The sequence below is a fragment of the Zeus faber genome (assembly GCF_960531495.2).
Source record: "Zeus faber genome assembly, chromosome: 1".
Classification (NCBI taxonomy): domain Eukaryota; kingdom Metazoa; phylum Chordata; class Actinopteri; order Zeiformes; family Zeidae; genus Zeus; species Zeus faber.
In genome coordinates, this window is record NC_137193.1 from 35726324 (window position 1) to 35751740 (window position 25417).

General features: G+C 43.5%; 1 protein-coding gene across 1 annotated transcript; it reads right to left on the reverse strand.

Moving 5' to 3' along the window:
* Window positions 1–1140: 1140 nt before the first annotated feature.
* On the reverse strand, window positions 1141–25337 carry LOC307247912 (calcium/calmodulin-dependent protein kinase type IV; the record flags this gene model as incomplete). The annotated part of the gene is made up of 11 exons (XM_080024055.1): window positions 1141–1512; window positions 2896–3048; window positions 3777–3903; window positions 4714–4789; window positions 5324–5398; window positions 5609–5699; window positions 13077–13149; window positions 13873–13955; window positions 16637–16699; window positions 17097–17175; window positions 25231–25337. The coding sequence occupies 11 exons, from the start codon at window positions 25335–25337 to the stop codon at window positions 1141–1143; spliced, it is 1299 nt and encodes a 432-aa protein (XP_079880181.1).
* Window positions 25338–25417: the final 80 nt, after the last annotated feature.

Genomic DNA, 25417 nt, shown 5'->3' on the forward strand with positions numbered 1-25417 from the left:
CCTTTATCCCCAAAACCCGTGACATATTCCCCAGAACAATGACAAATCTAAGTAAAATATTCATATTTGCACATAACCTTCTACGAGTAAATCAAATATTTACATGCGTTAACTGTGCTCACTATTTGGCAAGTTACTGTGATAAACTGATATGACATGCAGTGTCTGATTGGTCGCAGTTTGAGGGAGAAGCCCGTGGGCGGTGGAAGTTCCTCTGCTTGGTCCGGGAGGTCGGACCTAAGGTCTGTAAGCTCACATACTTTCCACAAGTTTCTAGGGCATTTTTGAAGCTCCTGTACAAAAAGAGGTAGACGGTGTGGTTTCGTCAACTCAAAGGGTCGGTGTGTTTTCATTCAAGGTCAAAGGGTAAATTTGGGTAACGGTGACAGGAGAGGATGTTTTCTGTCTGTTCTTACAAAACCAGGAGAGGTTGTTTGGGTCGGAGACGAGTCGATCTCAAATCAAACTATTTACAGTGCAAAGAGTAGATTAGTATCCTTACTGTAAAGTATATGTTGTACAATACACCTTCACTAGAAGCTCACAAATACAAGATATGACCTTTAAGCTAGACTAAGCAAGGACAGCATCCTAAGTAATGATATAGTTGCATACTGAAGGCTGTAGATCTTAAAAACAAGCAGAGTAGATCAGAGCAGAACGTCTGCGAAGGTTTAAGTACAATCAGTCTGTTTCAGCGTCTGGACTCCGAGGAAGCAGAAAACTACAGCCAGGTATCTACAGTCTGAGAGATCTACAGTCTGCGATCGAGTCAGAGATCTACAGTCAGAGATCTATAGTCTGAGATCTGTAGTCTGAGAGATTTACAGTCAGAGACCTACAGTCAGATCCACAGACTGAGTTCTTCAGTCAGGCCAACAGTCAGAAATACAGTCTGAGATCTCAGTCTGAGAGATCTACAGTCAGATCTACAATCAAATCTACAGTCTGAGATCTACCGTCAGATCTACAGTCTGAGATCTACAGTCTTGAGATCAACAGTCTGAGATCTACAGTCAGAACTACAGTCTGATCTACTGTCTAAGATCTACAATCTGAGATCTACAGTCTGAGATCTACAGTCAACAGGGCAACACTCAACCTGCTGCGCTGTTTGTCTGTGTTGATGTTTATTAGAAGTCATTGGCACTGGGCGGTCTTGCCACTAGGCTCTGTGCCCACAGGGAAGCCGTTACCAAGGCTCTTGGGACTTGGGGGCGTGGCCAGTGAGGAGGCGGGGTCTGCTGCCGAGCAGCTCCGAGACGGGAGCCGTGGTTGGACGGACGCCTGTCTGAGCCCGTCGGCCTTCAGGGGAGGTCTGGTGGGCGGGGCGTTTGGTCCTGAGGGGGCGTGGCCTGTCAACTCTGAGGGGGCGTGGCCTGCAGCCTCAGGGGGGTCCTGCTGCATGCTGCCCTGCTGGGATGCTCCTGACCCAGGCATCTCACAGCTGTCAGTGCGACGCCGAGATCCCTCGTGCATTCGACTGGTGGCAACAACGGCCTTCATGGCCGCCTGCACACACACATACACACATACCCACATACACACACACACACACACACACACACACATAGATAAACACATTTAAACACACACTACTGTACTGTCTGCACTGCATTCTGTTGAACTCTCTTGGGAAGTACTAGGATGTTGTACCTAATAACCCAGATATCCCAGCATGCATTTCACCAATGAGTCTTAAGGAGGGAGTTAAGGTAAGGTAGGTGGAGTTAAGGGTTTAATTAAATGTATTTTTTTACATTTAACTTAGCCTGATGAGTTAAACATTAACTCATCAGGCTACATGCTACATGCTACTCGGTGCTTAATATGTAAATCAGGAGGTGCCGGAACCCAGAGGGGTTGCTGATCTGGTGGGTCGGGGGGAGAAAAAAGTCACGGAACGTATGCACGGATCACACGGGGAGGCTTAAGCTGCCATGCTTAACACAGCACGGGACGCACGGGGCTTTTTTCGTTTTGTTCAATTACGATCCGTAAATAAAAAATAATAGGGCTGCCCCCTGAAAGTCTGCGAGTCAAATCATCAGTTGGAAACCAGTCAGTCGACTGAGATTCCTGAAGTCAAACAGTTTTTGTTTTTTTTGTTGTTTTTATTTTCCAGTCAGTGTGCATTACAATAACAGGATAAAACAGATAGAAGCTTACAACATGCACAGGGATAACATTTCAATGAGGAACAATAAATAAAGGGAATCATATATATGTTTTTACATGTGTGAATCGACCATCTCCGGACACAGAGGCGAACATGGCCCTGTTCCTCCAAATGAAGCAACTACAAACAGTGTGGGGACGAGGCACGGAGGAATATGACACGACTCATACACTGTTAAGATTATTTTCTGTGCATAGCGCATGGAGAGGGGGTGATCCGGAAGAGAGTCATGGAGAAAGGGTGCTGATTACGCACGGTTTCGCTCCATGCCCAAACGTTTTGTTCTATAAGGAGACGTACAATAAAAACACCATTCTAGCGCGCCAATTGCGGGCATCCCATCTGGCGCGTGCATCGCCTGTTCCGCCGGAGGGAGACAGGTGTGATCCGATTCGACTGACAACATTTTGAGTCGGGTACAGCCTTAATAAATATTTATTGGTTTTGTTTGGAGAAACAGGGAACATGGAGCTCGCAGTTCTAGCCACAGCTCCACAGCTTGTTGTGCCGGTCCCAATCTGGGAGGCCCCGGAACATGTTCCGGCAGGCACAAATTAAGCTCTGATGCTACTTCATGTGACCAGAACATGGAGCTGCTGAGTCACTTGATCCTGAATAACAAACACTTCAGACGGTATGAGACCATGTAATCTGTATTATTGTTGGTTAATTTATGATAAATTAACTGGTAAAATAAATGTGATTGTGTTCCTGACCTTGAGTTTGCGCCGGGCGTTGAACTCCTGCAGCTTCCTTTGGGTGGTGTCCATATGGGAGAATCGCATGGACTTGCCCAGCACCCAGGGGTGCTGCAGGGCCTGTTGCACGCTAAGGCGCTGCAGAGGGTCCTGCACGATCAGCTTACTGACCTGGGAGCGGAGTCAGAGCAGTAAGGTCAGAGTGAGAGGAGAGATGGGTCAGATTGGGAGGAGTCATAGGGGGAGGTTCCGAGTGAGAGGAGTCAGAGTGGGAGGAGTCTGGCATTCTGAACGGACAGAAGGAGACGAATTCACAAAGAATGGATTACGGCCTCTAATGGCACAATGAATTGCGCAGAGAAGTTAGGGCTCTGCATTTGACCCATCCTTCACACCCTAGCAGTGGGCAGTCGCAGTGCAGCGCCCGGGGACTCAATCCAGCTCTTTCTGCCTCGGTCAGGTATTTACCCCTAACATGTATCTTGTTCGGAAAAGGAGTGAAATAAATACTTCTGAAATAATAAAAACATTTTTAATTTATTTCCTGGCCGGGCTACAGCACCGGCGAGCCCCCCCTTAGCGGCGATTGGGATTTGAAAATAATGGAAATGATTCAGTGGAGCCGGGGTGGGGGTTAGAGACCCCTGAGACCCCCCGGGCAGATGATGAGATCCCAACGGAGTAACCATGTCACTAATGACGGTTTCTCAATGATTTTAAGTGTGTAAATATCTTCTGAAAACATCCGAGAGTCATCCCCCAAGGATATCCCTATGCTTATATTGGACAAAAACTTGTGAATATAGTTCATATAAATGAGTTAACATAACCTAAAGTTAATACAAAGTAGTTCATATAAAGTTAAGGTTAATATAATGAATTTAAGTATCTTTCCTGACCAGGTCCTTGGCGTTGAGGGAAACCTCGTCCCACCACGGAGAAACAAACTCGTAGTCGCAGTTGAGGATACGGCTGTACATGTACTGGTCACCCCGCGGGTCGAAGAAGGGCTCGAAGCCGCACAGCCTGCAACACCACAGAAGAAGAAGGCCAGGTAAAGAACACCACAGAGGAAGGTCAGCACAGCACACCACAGAAGAAGAAGAAGGCCGGGTAAAGAACACCACAGAGGAAGGTCAGCACAGCACACCACAGAACAAGAAGAAGGCCAGGTAAAGAACACCACAGAGGAAGAAGGTCAGCACAGAACACCACAGAGAAGAAGAAGGTCGGAGCAGAACCCCACAAAAAAAGAAGTAGAACGCGATGCTTGGCTGAGGTACGAGCTGAGCTCTGCAATATGGATAAAATACTTATTAAACTGATGTGTAGCTTGAGGAGTTACTTCTGTCAGACAAGTTGAAGGCACCTTTCACTTCTATTTAAGCAGCCACTCCCTCCTGCTCTGCTGCTTCGCTCTCCACCTTCCTGCATCCACCCATCAAGTTCTATTCTTCCCCCAACGGGGATCGGATCATCCCTCCTTTATGTGCAACCCAAACGCAAACCATAAGAATAAAGATATTTTTAATGAAATTGATTCTATCAGCGGTTTGTTGTCTGTCAGAACTGAGCGTTTGGGTCAGTACAGTGATGAATGATCTACTACAGATAGCATATATACAGTACATATAAGACATAGTATAGTAGTGAGTACTAATCAGTGCAGTGTCTTGTTCTGGTTGTTAATGACAAAGTATATTCAGGTTTCTCTGTTCATCAGTAGATCCAAATGAATGGCGCCATGAGGAGAATGAGTGAGTTTATGGGAATTAATAAAGTTTAATATGTTATCTTTTAATCTTATCTCATCTGAATGTTTTCAGATGAACTCACAGGATGTACAGGATCACTCCCACTGACCACATGTCGACCTCTGGACCATACGCATTTCCACGCAGGATCTCTGGAGCTGTGCACGTGCACATCCATACACACACACACACACACACACACACACACACACACACACACACACACTCAGACACACACACATGGACGAAGAACTACTCAGAACTTTTACTGCTGTAAAAGTACAAATACCCTGTCGAAAATGACAAGTAAAAGTGAAAGTATCACATTGACTTTTCTCCTAAAGTAAAAGTATATACTGTATGTACTTTCTCTTTATGTACTTAAGTATTAAAGTATTAAAATAAAAAGTACTTATCATATACAGTGTCCTGATATAACAGAGCCTGGAAAGTAAAGTAATACTGTACCTTAAATATATTAGATTAAAACTAAGCTAACGTGAGTTAGAAATGCAGTAAAAAGTATAGATATTTACTCTGAACTGTAGTGAAGTAAAAGCCGAAAATCAGAAACCGAATATGCTTCAGTCTAGGTATTAGAAAAATGTACTTAAGTATGAGTCCTTTGTAGTATTCAGGGTGTTCTTAGCACCCCGGGCTGGTGCCCCTTGCCTGCCGAGTGCTGCACCTACCACAGTACCCCGGCGTCCCGCACACCGTCCTCATGGTCACCTGGTCGTCAATGATCTTGGACAAACCAAAGTCGGCTGAAAACCAGAGTAGAGCAAGACGTTAAGGCTTAAAGGACTAAGGGGGTTGGGGTTAAGGTTTTTAGGACTAAGGGAGGTGGAGTTAAGGGTTTATGACTAAGGAGGGAGTTAAGGGATTGAGTACTAAGGGGGTTGGAAGGACTCAGGGAGGGGGAGTTAAGGGTTTAAGGACTAGGAGTCCATGGGGGTGGAGTTAAGTGGTATTACCTATCTTAAGTGGGGCGTCCAGGGACAGGTCAGCATACAGCAGGTTTTCTGGTTTCAGGTCGCGGTGTACAACTCCGTTCTCATGCAGGTACTGAAACACACACACATTATCTTATGTAACCTTATCTCATCTCACCTTATCTCATCTCACCTTATCTCATCTCATCTCATCTTATCCCTTCTCATCTAATCTTGCCTTAACTTGTCTTATCTCATTTTATATAATCTTATCTCACCTCATATAATCTTATCTCACCTCATCTCATCTCACCTTTTCTCATCTCACTTTATCTAATTTTATCTCATCTCATCTCACCTTACCTCATCTTATCTCACGTTAACCCTTATCTCATCTTATCTCATCACATCACATATATCTAATCTCATCTTGTCTTATCTCATCTCATCTTCTCACTTTATTTCATCTTATCTTATCTCACCTTATCTCATCTTATCTCATTGTCTTATCTTGTCTTATCTCATCTAACCTTGCCTTATCTTAATTCATCTCATCTTATCTCATAAAATTTTATCTCATCATATCTCATCTAATCGTGTTTTATCTCATCTCATATCATCTTATCTCACCTCCTTATCCCATCTAATCTCATCTTATCGCACCTTATCTTATCTCAGCTATTCTTATTTAAACTTGTCTTATCTAATTATATCTCACCCTATCTAATCTCATCTTGTCTTATCTAATTGTACATCATCTTATTTCACCTTATCTCATCTTATCTCACCGTATCTCGTCTCATCTTATCTCATCTAGTATTGTCCTATCTCATCTTATTTAATCTTATCTCATGTTATCTTGTCTCACTTTATCTCATCTAATCTTGTCTTATCTTATCTCATCGCATCTTATCTTGTCCTTTCTCATCTCATATGATCAAATCTTATTTCATCTCATCTTGTCTTATCTAATTGTACATCATCTTATTTCACCTTATCTCATCTTATCTCACCGTATCTCATCTCATCTAGTATTGTCCTATCTCATGTCATTTAATCTTATCTCATGTTATCTTGTCTCACCTTATCTCATCTAATCTTGTCTTATCTTGTCTTATCTTATCTAATTGCATCTTATCTTGTCTAATCTCATCTCATATTATGAAATCTAATTTTGTCTCACCTTATCTCATCTTGTTTTATGTAATCTAATCTTGTCTTATCTCACCTTATCTCATCTCATCTCTCTTTATCTAATCTAATTTCATCTGATCTCATTTTACATGATCTCATCTCAGATAATCTTGTTATCTCATCTAATCTAATCTTGTTTTACCTCATCTAATCTAATCTTGTCTTATCTTGTTTTATCTCATCTAATCTTGTCTTATCTCGTCAAATCTCATCAAATCCTGTTTTACCATAACGCATCTCATCTTATCTCACCATATCTCACCTTATCTCATTTTATCTCATCTAATCTTATTCCTGTCTCATCTCAGCGTGTCTTATCTAATCTCATCTAATATTGTCTTATCTCATCTCATCGTGTCTTATCTAATCTCATCTAATATTGTCTTATCTTATATTATCTTGTCTCATCTTATCTCATCTTATCTCATCTCATATAGTTTTACATTATCTCTCCTTATCTCGTTTTACCTCATCTCATCTTGTCTTATCTCATCTTATAGCACTTTACCTTATCTTGTCTTATCTCATCATCTCATCTCATTTTATCTTATCTCGTCCTATCTCATCTCATCTAATCCTGTCTTATCTAATCTTATCTCATTTTATCTTGTCATATCTCATCTCATTTTATCTCATCTCAGTTTATCTAATTTTATCTAGTCTCATTTTATCATAGCTCCTCCCGCGGTCTGAGTAAAGACTACATTCTGAACCAGTAAATACATGAAGTCCTGTGTTAAATATGGGATGGCAGTGACAGTTTCAGGTGTGAGTTACATCCTCAGGTGTCTCCATGGAAGCAGTGGAACAATTTGCCTCTTTGTTTGGTCAAAAGATTCACTTCCTGTTTAACAACCTAACACAGGAAGCTGGCGCTTTGTATGTGTGTCCTGGTTGGACGCTGGCCATTTCTCAATCTGTATTCTTGTCTGTACTTGTGTTCTTGTGGACTTGTGAAACGTCATCAGTCGCAGCCCAAGTACTGTTCCAATTCAAAGTATGCATCACGCTAAGTCCAGCCCAAATGCCCGGATGTGGACTTGCTCCGCCCATTTTATCGAGGATGCATCGGTGGTGACGCAGTGCATTGCCCTGTTGCCTCACAGCAAGAAGGTCCTGGGTTCAATTCCCGCCTGGGGCGCTGTTGGCACTGTGCTCCGCCGGGTTATCTCCCAAATAGGAGCCTTTCTGTGTGGAGTTTGCATGTTCTACCATCAGTAAGGACTTCCACCAAAAAAATGCAGACATCATCTGACCAGCGATGGACACTTGGTACCCGGGCACGTCGACAGATGCTGCCCACCCAATGCTGCCCACCCAATGCAAATGCAGAGGCCTCATTTCACCGGCCACCAGCATGGCCAAAGCATGTGCGTGGTATGCATGTTGTCGTGTTAAATTTAATTGCGTGACGATTAAAGCTTCTTCTTCTTCTAGAGAGCACTAAAGAGGCATTCCACGCTAGATCTAGGAGAACACTCTCCTTTCATCTCCACTGAACAGATTAAAGCCAAACATACACTGCTCTGAGAGGATTAGAGCAACACACACACACACACGCTCTCTTTGTGTATGACCTACATCTATGGAGAGAAATACACTTTTGTGGCTGCCATATGTGCGTGTGTGTGTGTGTGTGAGTATGTGTGTGTGTGTGTGTTACAGAAGATGTGTGTAGTCACATCTCACTTCGTACGTTCATCTCACTGGGAATGTGATTCTCTGTATCATCGTCCAATCCGGAGCCAGCAGGACTGTAAGCCCCGGCCACAGCTACAAGCCCTGCCCATCGATGTAAGTCCCGCCCGCCGCTGAACATCATCTGGACCAGGCTCATCACTCTGGACGGTCAGTTGAGTCACAGACTGTTATATGTACTATTGTGTTGTTATTGATGCGCAGTAAGTTACTTCCTGGTTCCTATTTACCAGCATGCCTCTCTCGCATATTGTGAAGGCTGAAGGCTGTTTCTTGACACTGCTCGCTCCACATACTCGCATGAATGTATCAAGTATTGAAAGTCATTCTAATATTACATAGTAAAGTGCAACATTAATACATTTACCTTGACTTAAAATAAATTGTATTATCGTTAAAATTGTGAAAATATCGTCTCTTCAAGTCGGAATTCTGTATCTGGGTGTAACTCACGGTGTAACTAGTGGTGTAAATAGTGGTGTGGTGCAACCAGCGATATAACTAGTGGTGTAACTGGTGGTGTGGTGTAACAAGTGGTGTAAACAGCAGTGTAACTAGTGGTGTAACTAATGGTGTGGTGTGAATAGTGGTGTAACTAGTAGTGTAACTAGTCGTGTGGTGTAACCAGCTGTGTAACTAGCGGTGTAGTGTAACTAGCAGTGGTGTAACTAATGATGTAACTAGTGGTGTGATGTAGATAGTGGTGGAACCAATGGTGAAACTAGTGGTGTGGTGCAACGGTATAAGTAGAGGTGTAACTAGAGGTCTTATCAGTGGTTTAACTTGTGCATAACTAGTGGTGTGGTGTAACCAGTGGTGTAACTAGTGGTGTGGTTTAACCCGCGGTGTAAGTAGTGGTGTAACTAGCAGTGTGGTGCAACAAGCGGTATGTAACTAGTGGTATGGTGTAACCAATGGTCTTACTAGTGCATAACTAGTGGTGTGGTATAACCAATGGTGTAACTAGTGGTGTAACTAGAGCTGTGGTGTAACTAGTGGTGGAACCAGTGGTGCAAAATTGACGTGTGGTTTAACCAGTGGTGTAAGTAGTGGTAGAACCAGTGGTGTGACTAGTGGTGTAACTAGTGATGTGGTGTAACCAATGGTCTACTTGTGGTGTAACTACTGGTGTACCTTGTGGTGTACCTAGTGGTGTGGTGTAACTAGTGGTGTGGTGTAACTAGTGGTGTAACTAGTGATGTGGTGTAACCAATGGTCTTACTTGTGGTGTAACTACTGGTGTACCTTGTGGTGTACCTAGTGGTGTGGTGTAACTAGTGGTGTGGTGTAACTAGCAGTGTAACTAGTGGTATAACTAGTGGTGTGGTGTAACCAGCGGTGTAACTAGCGGTGTAGTGTAACTAGCAGTGTAACTAGTGTTGTAAGTTGTGGTGTAACTAGTGGTGTAACTAGTGCTGTGGTGTACCTAGTGGTGTGGTGTAACTTGAACCAGCGATGTAACTAGTGGTGTAACTAGTGGTGCGGTGTTAGAACCGGTGTAACTAGTGGTGTAACTTGTGATGTAACTAGTGGTGTAAGTGGTGGTGTAACTAGTGGTGTGGTGTAACCAGCGGTCTAATCAGGGGTGTAACTAGTGCTGAACTAGTGGTGTGGTGAAAACAGGGGTATAACTAGGGGCGTAACTAGTGGTGGGGTGTAACTAACAGTGTAACTAGTGGTGTGGTGCAACCAGCGGTGTAACTGGTGGTGTAAGGAGCGATGTGGCGCAACTAGCGCTGTAACTAGTGGTGTAACGAGCGGTGTGGTGTAACGAGCGGTGTGGGGTAACGAGCGGTGTGGTGTAACAAGCGGTGTGGTGGAACAAGCGGTGTGGTGTAACAAGTGGTGTGGTGTAACGAGCGTTGTGGTGTAACGACTGATGTTGTGTAACCAGCGATATGGTGTAACCAGCGATGTGGTGTAACCAGCGATGTGGTGTAACCAGCGATGTGGTGTAACCAGCGATATGGTGTAACCTGCGATGTGGTTAAACCAACGAGTGGTTTAACTAGCGGTGTTACTATGGTGTAACCAATGATGGAACTAGTGGTGGAACTAGTGGTTTGGTGCAACCAGCTGTATAACTAGCAGTGTAACTAGAGGTTCAATCAGTGGTTTAACTTGTGGATTACTAGTGGTGTGGTGTAACCTGCGGTGTAACTAGTGGTGTAAATAGTGGTGAAACTAGTAGTGTTAGTAGTTGTGTAACTTGTGGTGTGGTGTAGCCTGCTGTGTAACTAGTAGTGTAAGTAGTGGTGTAACAAGTGGCCTAACTAGTGGTGTAGGTAGTGGTGTAGCCAGTGGTGAAATTAGTGGTGTAACTAGTGGTGTAACCAGTGGTTTTACTAACAGTGTAACTAGTGCACACCACTAGTTACACCACTGGTGTAACTAACAGTGTAACTAGCAGTGTGGTGCAACTAGCGGTGCAACGAGTGGTGTAACTTGTGGTGTAACTAATGGTGCAACCAGAGATATAACTAGCAGTGTAACCAGAGGTCTAACCAGTAGTGTAACTAGTGCATAACTAGTGGTGTGGTACAACCAGAGGTACAACTAATGGCTGAACTAGTGGTGTGGTGTAACTAGAGATGTGGTGCAACCAGCTGTGTGACTACCCGTGTAACTAGTGGTGTTATGTAACTAGCGGTGTAAGTAGCTGTGTGGTGCAACCAGTGGTCTAACTAATGGTGCAATTAGCACTGTAATTACTGTTGTAACTAGCGGTGTGGTACAAATAGCGGTGTAACTAGCAGTGTGGTGCAACCACTGGGGTAACTAGCCATGTAACTAGTGGTGTGGTGTAACTAGCGGTGTAAGTAGTGGTGCGGTGCAACCAGCGGTGTAACTAGTGGTGTGGTGCAACCAGCAGTGTCACTAGTGGTGTAACTAGTGGTGTGGTGCAACCAGTGGTGTAACTAGTGTTGTTACTAGCGGTGTGTGACAACCAGCGGTTTAACTAGCGGTGTAAGTAGCGGTGTGTTGACACCAGCGGTGTAACTAGCGGTGCAACTGGTGGTCTGGTTCAACCAGTGGTGTAACTAGTGGTGCGGATCAACCAGCCGTACAACCAGCGGTGCAACTAGTGGCGTAACTAGTGGTGTGGTGTGACTAGTGGTGTAACTAGCAATGTAACTATGGGTGTGTTGCAACCAGCAGTGTAACTAGGGGTGTGGTGCAACCACCCATGTAATTAGTGGTGTGGTGCAACCAGCGGTTTAACTAGCAGTGTAACTAGTGGTGTGGTGTAACAAGCGAAGTAACTCGTGTTGTAACTAGTGGTGTGGTGTAACTAGCGGTGTAACCAGCGGTGTAACTAATGATGTAACTAGTGGTGTGATGTAGATAGTGGTGGAACCAATGGTGAAACTAGTGGTGTGGTGCAACGGTATAAGTAGAGGTGTAACTAGAGGTCTTATCAGTGGTTTAACTTGTGCATAACTAGTGGTGTGGTGTAACCAGTGGTGTAACTAGTGGTGTGGTTTAACCCGCGGTGTAAGTAGTGGTGTAACTAGCAGTGTGGTGCAACAAGCGGTATGTAACTAGTGGTATGGTGTAACCAATGGTCTTACTAGTGCATAACTAGTGGTGTGGTATAACCAATGGTGTAACTAGTGGTGTAACTAGAGCTGTGGTGTAACTAGTGGTGGAACCAGTGGTGCAAAATTGACGTGTGGTTTAACCAGCGGTGTAAGTAGTGGTAGAACCAGTGGTGTGACTAGTGGTGTAACTAGTGATGTGGTGTAACCAATGGTCTTACTTGTGGTGTAACTACTGGTGTACCTTGTGGTGTGCCTAGTGGTGTGGTGTAACTAGTGGTGTGGTGTAACTAGTGGTGTAACTAGTGATGTGGTGTAACCAATGGTCTTACTTGTGGTGTAACTACTGGTGTACCTTGTGGTGTACCTAGTGGTGTGGTGTAACTAGTGGTGTGGTGTAACTAGCCGTGTAACTCGTGGTGTATCTAGTGATGTGGTGTAACCATTGGTCTTACTAGTGGTGTAACTACTGGTGTACCTTGTGGTGTACCTAGTGGTGTGGTTTAACCAGCGGTGTAAGTCATGGTGTAACTAGTGGTGTGGTGTAACAAGTGGTGTAACTCCTGGTGTAACTTGTGATGTAAGAAGTGGTCTAAGCAGTGGTGTGGTGTAACCTTATGTCTAACTAGTGCATTACTAGTGGTGTGGTGCAACCAGCGGTTTAACTAGCAGTGTAACTAGTGGTGTGGTGCAAGTAGTGGTGTGGTGTTTCTAGAAGTGTGGTGCAACCAGAAGTGTAACTAGCGATGTGGTATAACTAGCGGTGTAACCAGTGGTGTAACTACTGTGTGATGCAACCAACAGTGTAACTAGAGGTGGAACTAGCGGTGTGGTGGAACTAGTGGTGTGGTGTTTCTAGCAGTGTGGTGTAACTAGTGGTGTTGTGTAACTAACGGTGCCGTGTAACAAGCGGTGCCTAAACAGCAGTGTGTGCTAGCAGTGCAGTGTCTTACCGCCACAGCCAGTTGCAATGTGGTGGAACTAGCAGTGTGGTGTAACTAGCGGTGTGCTGTAACTAGCGGTGCCATGTAACTAGCGGTGCCTAACCAGCAATGTGTGCTAGCAGTGCAGTGTCTTACCGCCACAGCTTCCAGGATTTGTTTGATGACGTGCGCAGCGTCTCTCTCACTGTAGTATCCTCGCTCCACGATCCTGAAACAGAACAGGACGATCACAACACAAACTACGTCCTGTTATAGACTGCTTTGATTGGGGGGCAGTAAGAAATATTGATTGGCTAGGTCACATGTTGTAAGACACCTGCCAACACCTGACACCTGAGACCCTACACCTGACACCTGAGACCCTACATCTGAGACTTGAGACCTGAGACCCTACAGGTGAGATCTTACACACACAGTTCTTGTGGTGATCGGCCACCAAACCCTTTCTGTTCTACGATGTTTTATTGCAGTCAGACAAGAGGATACTGTATTTAGTTTAGTGACGAAACTCTTATTTTATATTATCTTATCCTGGGGTCCCCAGTCCAGTCTTCCTGCCTCTCAGCCAATCACAGCCCTCCTTACTGTCGCCTAGCAACAGCAGCTGCTGCTTCTTGTTTCGATTTTCCGCACCGACCTGATAATGACTGCTAATAAAAGCATGTGTGTGTGTGTGTATGCCTATAGGTGTGTGAGTCTGTGTGTGCACGTGTGTGTGTGTGTGTGTGTGTGTGAGTGCGTGTGTGTGTGCATGTGTGGGTCAGTGTGTGTGCATGTCCGTCTGTGTTTGTGTACGTGTGTGTGTGTGTCTACCCGTCGAACACCACATGGACGGCCACGTATTTGTGTGTGCTGGTTGATGTGTGTATCTGTGTGCGTCTGTGTGTGCATGTTTGTGTGTGCGTCTGTGTGCACATGTGTGTGTGTCCACCTGTCGAACAGCTCTCCTCCCGTCACCAGCTCCAGAATGAGGGCGATGTCCGTCTCAGTTTCAAAAATCTCTTTCAGTCGTATCTGGAAAAACAAAATGATCGCTGAGGAGCATACGATTGATCCTGTATCAGTACTGTACAGTACTACTACTGTACCAGTAACTTGCACTGAGTAGTAACTTGCTGTTACAAGTCCCTTTAAAATCTGATTGTGGCGAACCAAGGGGCGTCGTTAAGCTGTGGTTGCAGACAGCAGCATGGCTTCCTTTCCTGCGGCCACCCAGCTGCGTCGGATTGGCCGAAACAGTGCCCATGCAGCGCTGATTGGGGCAGGGAGCTTTCTTAAAGCCCGCTGTGTGGTCACACAGCGGGTTGGAGAGGACGATTATGAGGTTGAACTGTCTGGCAGGCAGGGGGCGACACAGATTTATCACCTGAACCTCTTAAAAGAATGGAGGAAGGACGTGGCTGCACTTCAGCGTCGCTTTTCTGATGTTTTTCCTCCCTGCCAGGCCTCAGGTCCCTCATACACCACCACGTGGAGATAACCCCGGGTTGAAGGAGCGCTCTCGGCCGTATCCTCTGCCTCTATAAGGATGAATGCGGTGTCAAAGTTCAACGCCTACCTGATACCCCGGGTCGATGAACTTCTCGACCGGTTAGGTATGGCTCGTTTTTTCACGGCACTGAATTTAACCAAGGGGTACTGGCTCCCTTGTCTCAGGATTACAAGGAAAAGTCGCGTTCTCCACTCCATTCGGCTTGTACCACTTTTGCACACTTCCGTTCGGGTTGTTCGGTGCCCCAGCCATCTTTCAGAAACTCAGGGACCATGTCCTGCCTCCACATGTAGCATACCCCACGACCTACCTAGATGACGTAATCATCATAGGGATACCTGGGATGGGGCATATGCAGCATGTGGGCGCAGTGTTTGAGCCCCTGAGGCGGGCGGAGATCACCGCCAACCCAACGAACTGTGACATGGGATGGAGGGAGTCTCGGTATCTGGGGTACCACTTGGGTGAAGGCCTGGTCCTACCCCAGCTTGATAAAACTGCTGCGGTCCCAAACACGCCGAGAACCAAGACCCTCGGAAGAGAAGCAGTTCTTGGGGCTGGCCAACTACTATAGGAGGTTTGTACTCGAATTTACGGAGCTAACCAGCCCCTTGTCAGACTTAAGTCGAAACGGTGCTCCAGATCCGGTCCAGTGGTCAGAGAAGTGCCAGCAGGCATTTGCGAGAGTAAAATCAGCTCTCTGTGGGAAGCCAGTGTGGTTAAACCATCACTTCTCTCTCCCCTTCTGTCTGCAGATCAACACATCGGACAGACAGCTGGGCGCGGTCCCAGGAGGTGGAAGGGAATGAGCAGCCGGTGCTGTACCTCAGCCGTAAATTTTTAGACCGGGAGTCGAGGTACAGCACAGTGAAGAAGGAGTGTCTGGCGATCAGGCAGGACGTCAGTTCCCTCTGCTACTACCTCCTGGGACCCGCTTTCACCATCTGTCTTTCTGACCACTGCATGAAGGACATAAATGCCCAGATCACTCGGTGGCACCTGGCTCTCCAGCCCTTTAACTTCCGGGTGGTCAATAGGCTGGCAGCGCAGATGGTCTTGGCTTTCTCTTCCACTCGGGGGGGGGGGGGGGGGGGGGGTGGTTGGCTGCCGAACGGCTTCCCAGCCTAAGTTGGGCGGTGGGGGTATGTGGTGGAGCAAGGTGCATGGTTAAACCGCGGCTGCAGACGGCAGCATGGCTTCCTTTCTCGCGGCCGCCCAGCTGCCTGGAGTCGGCTGAATCAGTGCCCGCTCTGCGCTGATTGGTCCGATCCGGGGCAGGGAGCTTTCTTAATGTTTGTCTGTCTTGCAGAGAGGGATCACCACACAGACTCGTCAGCAGTCCAGGAGCCAGGGAAGCGTCATTCTTCCTGCCAAAACGCATTATTCTTTATCATTTATCCTGTTGGCCAGCGAGCCATTATGTTCAGTTTTATAAGAAAAACTCTCGCCACGTCAACAATCCACGGCTGGTCTCTTATCCTAAACCCCTACCTGTGGGTAGAGACTCCCACACTTATGTTCAATCATATATATACAGTATATTTAAAGATATTTATATACAGTGGTACCTTGATTTACGAGTGCACTAACATACAAGTTTTCCGAGTTGGGAGCCATCGTTCTGTCGATTTTTTGTATTGATTTGCGAGCAAAAATGTGAGTTACGAGGAGCGAGCTTCAGATACGCCGCGGCTAGTTGGCGTGCTGAGCGAATCTGGCCAGCATCCCGCGTCTCACTCGTTCACTTCACGTGGTTACCTGACCGTGGAAGCATCTCTTTTGTTTGTTGTCCTCGCGTTTTGTGCTCGCGTTTTGTGCTTTTTGTGCAGTTATTTTGCCAAAAATAAATTTCTAACCATGGGTCCTAAGAAAGTAAGTACTGAGAACAAATAATAGAAAAACATGAGCGATTCTCCTCGACATTCTCTTTTATTATGTTTTATTATGTTTTTATACAATATTTGTTATTTATAAATAATTTTTTCTTATTGAAGAACACGTAACAAAAAAAAATTGGGTAGGTTTTTTGGGGGCTGGAACGGATTAATGGCATTTTAATTAATAGGGAAAATTGATTTGCTATACGAGCAGATTGAATTACGAGCTCTGTCACAGAACAAATTAAACTCGTAAGTCAAAGTACCATTGTACTTTAAAACCATATATTACATGATAATATTCATGCGCTGATGTAAACACTTACGATGTTCGGGTGTGAAAGTCGCAGTAAAACTCCAATTTCCGTTCGAACAATTTTCTTATCGATCTGTGAAATATAGAATAAGTAGAATGAGAATGAATACCAGTATAACTAGTTAAACCAGTTTAGCCAGCACAACCAGTATAGCCAGTGTAACCAGTTTAACCAGTTTAGCCAGTACAACCAGTAAAATCAAGTTAACCAGTATAACCAATTCAACTAGTACAGCCAGTATAACCAGTTTAACCAGTATAACCAGTTTAATCAGTCCACCCTAGTATGACCTGTTCAACCATTGAACAAGTTGAACCCCTTCAACCCCTTCAGCCAGTTAACCAGAATGACCAGTCTAACCAAAATGACCAGTAAAACCAGTATAACCAGCATAACCAGCCTATCCAGTATGATCAGTATAACCAGTATAACCAACAAGGTCTAATTGTTCAACCAGTTTAACACTCACAGTTTTCTTGAGGACTTTGGTGGCGAACGGCTTCTGGGTTTGTTTCTCTTCGCAACGAAACACGATGGATGTCGCTCCTCTGTAGAGGGAGACAGGTAGACACGTAGACAGGCAGACAGGTAAAGAGAAAGAGAGAGAGAGGGAGAGAGAGAGAGAAAGAGAGAGAGAGAAAGAGAGAGAGGGGGAGAGAGAGAGGGGGAGAGATAGACAGAGACAGAGAGACAGGGAGACCGCTGAAAGTTAGGTTAGTTCAAGTATACTGTTTAATTCTGCCTGTCTCTCTGCCTGTCTACCTGTCTGTCTATCTGTCTGTACGTCTGTCTCTTTCCTTAGAGGCTGGTGGGGGTTGAGAGTGGTCAGTGTGTGTGTGTGTGTGTGTGTGTGTGTGTGTGTAGCTTGGTCTCCATGGCAACAGGCTGGCAAACTGTGCGGACCAGAAGGACGGAAGTAGAAAGAATCCAATTGACGTGCTTCCAAATTTAAGCAACATCCATAACACAATATATATAAACCATATCTATAACTCAATATCTATAACTCAACATCGATATCGCCATATCTATATCTCAATATCAATAACTCAATATCTTTATCTCAATATCTGTCTTGATATATATAACTCAATATATATAAGTAAATATCTATATATCAATATCTACAACTCAATATCTATAATTCAATATCTATATCTCAATATCTATAACTCAATATCTTTATCTCAATATCTATATCTCAATATCTGTCTTGATATATATAACTCAATATATATAAGTAAATATCTATATATCAATATCTACAACTCAATATCTATAATTCAATATCTATATCTCAATATCTTTAACTCAGTCTATAACTGTATCTCAATATCTAAAATCAATATCAATATCTAAAACTCAATATACATAACTCAATAGCATAACTCAAGACACAACACAATATCTAAATCTCAATATATATAACTCAATATCAATATTTCAATATCCATCTCAATATCGATATCTCAATATATAACTCAAATTTATGACTCAATTTCTATAACTCAATATCTATATCTCAATATACATATAACTCAATATCTATGACACAATATATATATATAACTCAAATCTATAACTCAATATCTCAATATCTATATACATACAGCTCAATATACTGTGTATCTAAATATCTATGATTTAATATAAATATGCGTGTGGGGAGGAAGCCTAGCTCATCTGGTCCAATCCTACAGAAGAGCTACTGTAGTACAAATTGCCGAAAAGGTTAATGCTGGCTATGACAGAAAGGTGTCAGAACACACTGTGCATCATAGCTTGCTACGTATGGGGCTGTGTAGGCACAGACCAGTCAGAGTGTCCATGCTGACCTCTGTCCATCGCTGAAAGGGCCTACAGTGGGCATGTGAGCGTCAGAACTGGACCATGGAGCAATGAAGAAGGTGGCCTGGTCTGGTGAATCACTGTGGCGGACCAAGGGGCGTGGTTAAGCCGCGCCTGCAGACAGCAGCATGGCTTCCTTCTCTTGATCGCCCAGCTGCCCCGAGTCGGCCGGATCAGCGCCCATGCGGCGCTGTTTGGTCCGATCCAGGCCAGGGAGCTTTCTTAATATTTTTCTGTCTTGCAGAGGGGGATCAGCGCACCGGCTCATTAGCCGACCAGGAGACAGAGCGAAGCGTCATTCCTCCTGTGCCCAATCCATTATTGTCTGCTATTTATCCTTTTGGCCAGCGAGCCTTTTTGTTAATCCTTTGTAATAAAAACTCTTGCCGTGTCGGCAACCCACAGCCAGAAAGACTCCGTCTCGCTCCCTAAACTTCTACCAGTTGAAAAAGACTCCCACAATCACGTTTTCTTCTCCATCATGTGGATGGCTGGGGTTAGGATCCGATTCGATCAAGCATCTGTGGGATGTGCTGGAACAACAAGCCCAATCCATGGGCAACTTACAGGACTTATAGGATCTGCTGCTAACGTCTTTGTGCCAGATACCACAGGACACCTTCAAAGGTTTTGTGGAGTCCATGCCTCGACGGGTCAGAGCGGGGTTGGCGGCATGAGGGAAAACTACACAACATGTGGCAATTAGTGGCTGTTTAAATTTGTGGCTGTGAATATCTCAATATATATAACTCAATAGCTACGTATATCTCAATATCTACGAATCGATATCTATAACTCAATACTTATATCAACTGTATATCTCAATATCTATCTCAATATCTATACAGAAATTTGATATATTAATATCTACAGTATATCTCAATATTGACATCTCAATATCTATATATCAATATTAATGTAAATCGAATCTAATATCTTTAAGTCTGTATCTATATCTTTATATCATCACTCATCACTTAATCGATAAAATCAGTTTATCATTTTCAGGTTATTATAATTACACTATATTTCTGTTTTTCAGTATTTCCATGGTTACACACAGAAAATATGAGAGAACAAAACCAAGATAGTACAGCCCTGCAAAAATACCATTACCAATACCATCATCATCATTATTATTATTATTAGGGGTCCTGCCCTTCGGGACACCCTAATCATTTTTATTATTCTCCTGGAGTTTTATTATTCTCTTAGCCATTCTCCAGCCGAAACTGTGAAACCCATAGACACGAAACTAAACAATTGTATGCAGTGCAGTCCACACATGCTGCAGTCCAAGTTTGATGAACATCCGTCTATATAAGTAAGAGGAGTTCATAAAAAAAACCTTTTCTAAAGGAAGGAAGCGGAAGTAGCAGAGCCGAAGCACTGGATATTAGTGCATCACAGCGCTTTGTGACATCACCATCCAATTTGGTAGTATGTGCAAGGTATGACTGAAGGGGCTTTCACACAGGACGCGGTGCGCTCTGAACTACTCAGGTCGAGATTAGAGACAGCAGGAAGTGATGCTGCTTTCTACGGGAACTCTGAAAACAGTAATTCATGTTGGTAATCCCCAGGTCTGTTATCTTGCCCCCCCCCCATCCCCGAGTGAAGCCTTAAAATGTTCGCCCGAGTTTGTGTAAGTTAACATATTATTTGCAGTACAACCCCCACACAGGTGGTGGAGCGAGATGAGTTGGTGGAGTAAGACGCTTTGTAACATCATCATCAAATTTGTTATAAATGTGCAGGTTGTGGCCCCAAACAGCGAAAGTTCATTCGCACCGTACAAGCTACACGTAGACTCCATCGCTCTGTAGTAGTCACAAACTGCATGTGTGTGAGCGTGTGTGTATCATCTTACCTGCTTGACATCGGTGGGGCTTTTCATTTGATATTTAATCTCTTTTTCCCTTTTTATAATATAAACGCCTTCTGCTCGCATCAAACACGGTCCAAAACAATCCAAAACATATGTTTGTGTCCTCACACATGGAGTTCGCTTGCAGCTCAAGAACCACGGATCCAAATCTTGTCTGTTTTATTTTAGTCCCAAAGGTTTAAAAAGTTGATGAAATGTCTCTGAGGGACATGCAGTGTTTAATCCGTTTGAATGGAACCGTGTCGTTGGGAACTTCCACACGGAGTTATTTCCTTCCACAGAGACAGTGTGAGGCAGGACTCTTCAGCCATCTTCTCATTTTTAGGATAAAGTCATAACACGCAACAAGTATATCAGCTTGTACTAGTAATTCTGCATGTCACCAGGACTCTGAAAACTCACATCACTGCGTCATTACGTCAGCTGATGCTGCGTTCAATGGAAACTCTAAAAATAACTCATTTTAGTAGTAATGCTGATGTTAGGAGGAGCAACAGCACAAACAGATGCTACGTCTATGGCTAAAACTATCTAGCCAAATCATCTATCAACACAAACAGCCAGTCGTACAGCGCAGAGAAACAACCACGTGACACGAACAGCCAATCATACAGCAGGAGCGCCGGTGCTTCCTTTGATCTCCGATCGGCAGTGCGCAGCAGGGATGAGGCCCCCCGGAGCTGGTGCGGCGGGTCTTCCTCAAACAACAACTGGAACTTGAACTCGCTCTCCTCCCATCCCGAGCCCGGCGCGGCTTTCGCAATAGAAGAGTGATTAAAGAAAGAATCAGCGATTTTCAGTGATGTCTGGTCCAACACAGTCAGAAAGAGTCCCTTTGTCTGTCCGCTCCAAACGTCCCCACATATAATCACAGAGCGTATGATCACAATACCATACAACAAGGTCAGTTCTAACAAGACAAAGATTGGTTAAAAGGCAAAGATTAACGGCTGTTTTAAAGAAACGTCATGTATAAACAGTTTCCTACAGCTAAACTTAGCAAACTTAAATTAAAAGGCGGAATGTGTTAAGTATTGACAAGTTCTTCCATAATCATTCTCAGGCCAAATTAATGTTACAGCTCTATAAATGTTGCATTGTTGTTCTCTGCATTACATATAGGCAAGTAATCTATTAAACAGAATTTTCCAATTGTAGAATGTGAACAGAAAAAAACACAGTGAAGTACTAATTTAAACTGAGATTTACTTATTATATTTATAAAATTAAATGTATTTATTATTATTATTGTAATGAAAAGTAATCATAACGTTTTTTTTTCATATTTCCAGATGCCGTAAAATAGCTGAAAATCTAAGACAGTATGGAGTCACAATATTCTCAAAAAAAGTACTATGGCACTAACTCCACGACATAACTACACAATGTTAGACTTTTATAACTTGTGATGCATTTCACAGAAACCAAGAAACTATAACACGTACCTAAATCGAATAAACTGGACACTGTATATTGCTGTCTGCGGCTATATTTATTATTGTTATACAAAGTAATTACAAAGTGTGGTTTTTTATTGTTCCAGATCCTGAAAAATAGCCGAAAGTCTAAGACAATAAAAAAGTAATTGTCCAAAATCCAGTCCTCAAGGTCAGTCACAATATTCAAAAAAAAAAGTACGAAACAAAAATACTGTGAAAAAAACACAAATGAAAAAACTTTCAATATAAGTGTTAATTAACCATATCTCTCAGCGTAAAGAGGGTAATTTCTTCAGGATGATGTATAGTTTGGAGACTCCAAAAATAAACTGTGTGCTGCTATGAGTTTAATAGCAGGTCTCAAGAACAAGATCCTGAGTGTTTGCACATGGACACAACATTTTGTGTTCATGATGATGTTTTGATGAAAGGAAATAATCTTTATCATGACATAAAAAAGTCTGGTAGAATAAATGATAATGTTGTAGGAAGAGCTTATATTGCAATAACAGAATTGTCAACAAGACAAACTATGTTTAATACAACATTTCAAATAACGTATGCTGAGCCTTTTACTGGCTGAATTAGTGTAGATCACTATGACTCTGCTTTGTATAATATAGCTATGCCAATTGATAAAGCACTTAAGAAATCACTGTTAAATAATAATGATGCATGTTTATTTACTATTTATGGTAATACATGTGCAATTATCAAGCAGGGATTGTGGTATGCAATTGTTGATTCACATGCAAGGAACCAAATTGGGCTAATCCTTCAAATATTGCTCACAGCACGAAAGATGGAACACATTTAAATTCAACTGATGTAATCATAGTAAATGATTCTGACAATACAAACTTTCAATTACTTCCTTTGACAATAACATCCACTAATTTGACAAACAAACATGGATGCACTTAGTGTGAGGGAAAATGTAAACACTGACGATGACGACCACACCTGCCAAAACTGTAATAGATTCCAACTCAATCAGAATTACAATGGCAACATCAGTGGCACTCTAGAAGTCACCAATGATGCAATGCAACCTAATCTGGATTTTACAGTAACTATTACAATGTCTTTCATGCACTGTTACCTGGTCAAATACAAAATTACCAATTTAATGCAGACACTTCCGCCATCCAACGACAATTTATCGCAGGTGGCTTTTTTCCGTGTGAACTACACCAACAACAATGTGGTGACCGACATTACCAAGTGAAAGAAAATGGTAAAAAAGGTAAAATTGTGGTGAATGATTTCTTTATTTACGTTTGTTAAGATGGTTTTGTTTTTGTCAAACAGTACATACGTCACAAATGTCAAGCTGTCCTTATAAAAATGTGCATCCCAAACTCGGTCTTTTTTGTTAAACGACTACATATAACACAATGTTTATAAACACTGTTTACTTTGTCAACTTAATACAAGTTGTCCTTTTTCTTTATTTTGCATTACTTAAGATTGCCATTGCAATAATATACACTTATTAATTGTCTTGTGAGCTTTATAAATACTGTGATATTTGTTTGATTATTTTGTCCAGATGTTTTGGACAAGTCTTTAATAAAACAATTGTCTTACACGTCTTGTAATTTCTTGTCAAAATGTCCAAATGCACTCTATTTAACAAGTTATAAACAAAATTAGGGCTGCTAGCTCAGTTATTTATAACTGTTATTTATCACTGACCTATCAAAGATTTTTTTTGTCATAAAAATCACTGATTATGTCACATTAGAACTTATTATCATTGGTTGAGGTCTTGTTGAAATGGGAACCTTTCATATGTTTTATCGTCCAAATTTGATTCAGATCCATCTACATTTGTATCAAGTAAAATTGATACAACTTTAAAAAGTCACTGAAAGTGCATGAAAACTGACGTTATATTGAGAGCACAGTCACTTTGTTACATTATGAACCAATGCCATATAAATCCACGGTTCGTCTCTGAGCAGTGGTAAAAATCTAAAAATTGTTACTTGCGCTACATTGCTCGAAAAATTGTAACTCTTGCTACACTGCACAGAATCCAGAGAACTGTAATGTGTATCTAACATGACTAAACTAGACCCTGCATATTGCAGCTCTAGACACACAGCTTGAGCCGGGGCTGCGTTTAAAGGAATCTCGGACAACCTCTGCTGCGTTTTACAAAACCCTAGAAACTATAATCATTCAAAGAAGATGTTTTCGCATCACAGGAAGTTATGAGAACCATTGGAGGAACCGACCTTTTAATTTGTGTCCACACTGCGTCATCCAGGAGCGATCGTAATTTTTAAGACACTGTTCTTCAAGGATATTTAAATGGAGCGGAAGAAGAGCAAAAAGCAGGCACTGGTGTTTGTAACTTTTGTAACTTGTGCTGCGTTTTGCAGAACCTGGAAAACTGTAATACGTACCTAAAACGAATAAAATGGACACTGTGTATCGCTGCCTGCAGCTTCATTTATTACTTTTATTGTTATTATTGTGTGAGTAGCAGCAGGTTGTGGTTTCCGCTGATGGCAGATGGGCCGTTGCCTAATCAGTCGTTTCCTGAAAACGCACACACACACACACACACACACACACACACACACACACACACACACAGACAAACACACTGACTCTATGCATGTGTGTGTGGGGCGGGGGTGTTATTGTCCTGCACAATGGGAGGATACTGTACTACGACTGTTTTATCTTACAATATTTAACACTATGATGAATTTAACTTTTGGTTTTTTTTATGTTGTTTTATCATTCAGACAGAACAGTGTTTTATTTGAATGAATCTGTATCTGACTGTTGTTCAGACCACAAACTATAAATAAATCTGTGCTTATCCTCCACTACCAGCTGCTGCAGGCCACAGCTCCGAGTACGACTCCCAGTACGACTTCCAGTACGACTCCCAGTACGACGCTCAGGAAGACTCCCAGTACGACTCCCAGTACGACGTCCAGTACGACTCCCAATACGACTCCCAGTATGACTCCCAGCACGACGCCCAGTACAACCCCCAGTATGACCACCAGTTAACTCCCTGTAAGACTCCCAGTCGGACCCCGACTTGGATCAACAGTCCCAGTAAGACTCCAGCCGGACTAGAAGACTGACTCCCAGTCGGACCGACAGTACGATCACCAATTGAACTATCAGTCGAGCCCCAGACGGACCTCCAGATGGACCTCCAGTCGCACCCCCAGTCACACTCCCTGTAAGCCCTCCAGTCGGACCACCAGTCACACTCCCCGTAAGCCCTTCAGTCGGACCCCCAGTCAGACTCCCAGTCGGACCCACAGTAAGACCACCAGTCGGACTATCAATCGCACCCCCAGTCGGACCCCCAGTCAGACTCCCTGCAAACCCTTCAGTCGGGCCCCCACTCAGACCACCATTTGACTCCCTGTAAAACCCCCAGCCGGACCTACCTGCCTAGCTCGGAGCCCATGGAGTAGAAGTCCTCCACCGGCGCGTCCCTCCTGGAGCCCTCCACCCAGTAGTCCGCCGGGGGGGCTTCGGGCCGGGAGGTGGGCATGGCGCCGGGTCACAGCAGGGAAGCCCCGCAGCTGCACAGATTGCACCGTAAATCCAGATTAAGGGAAGAGGGGATGATGC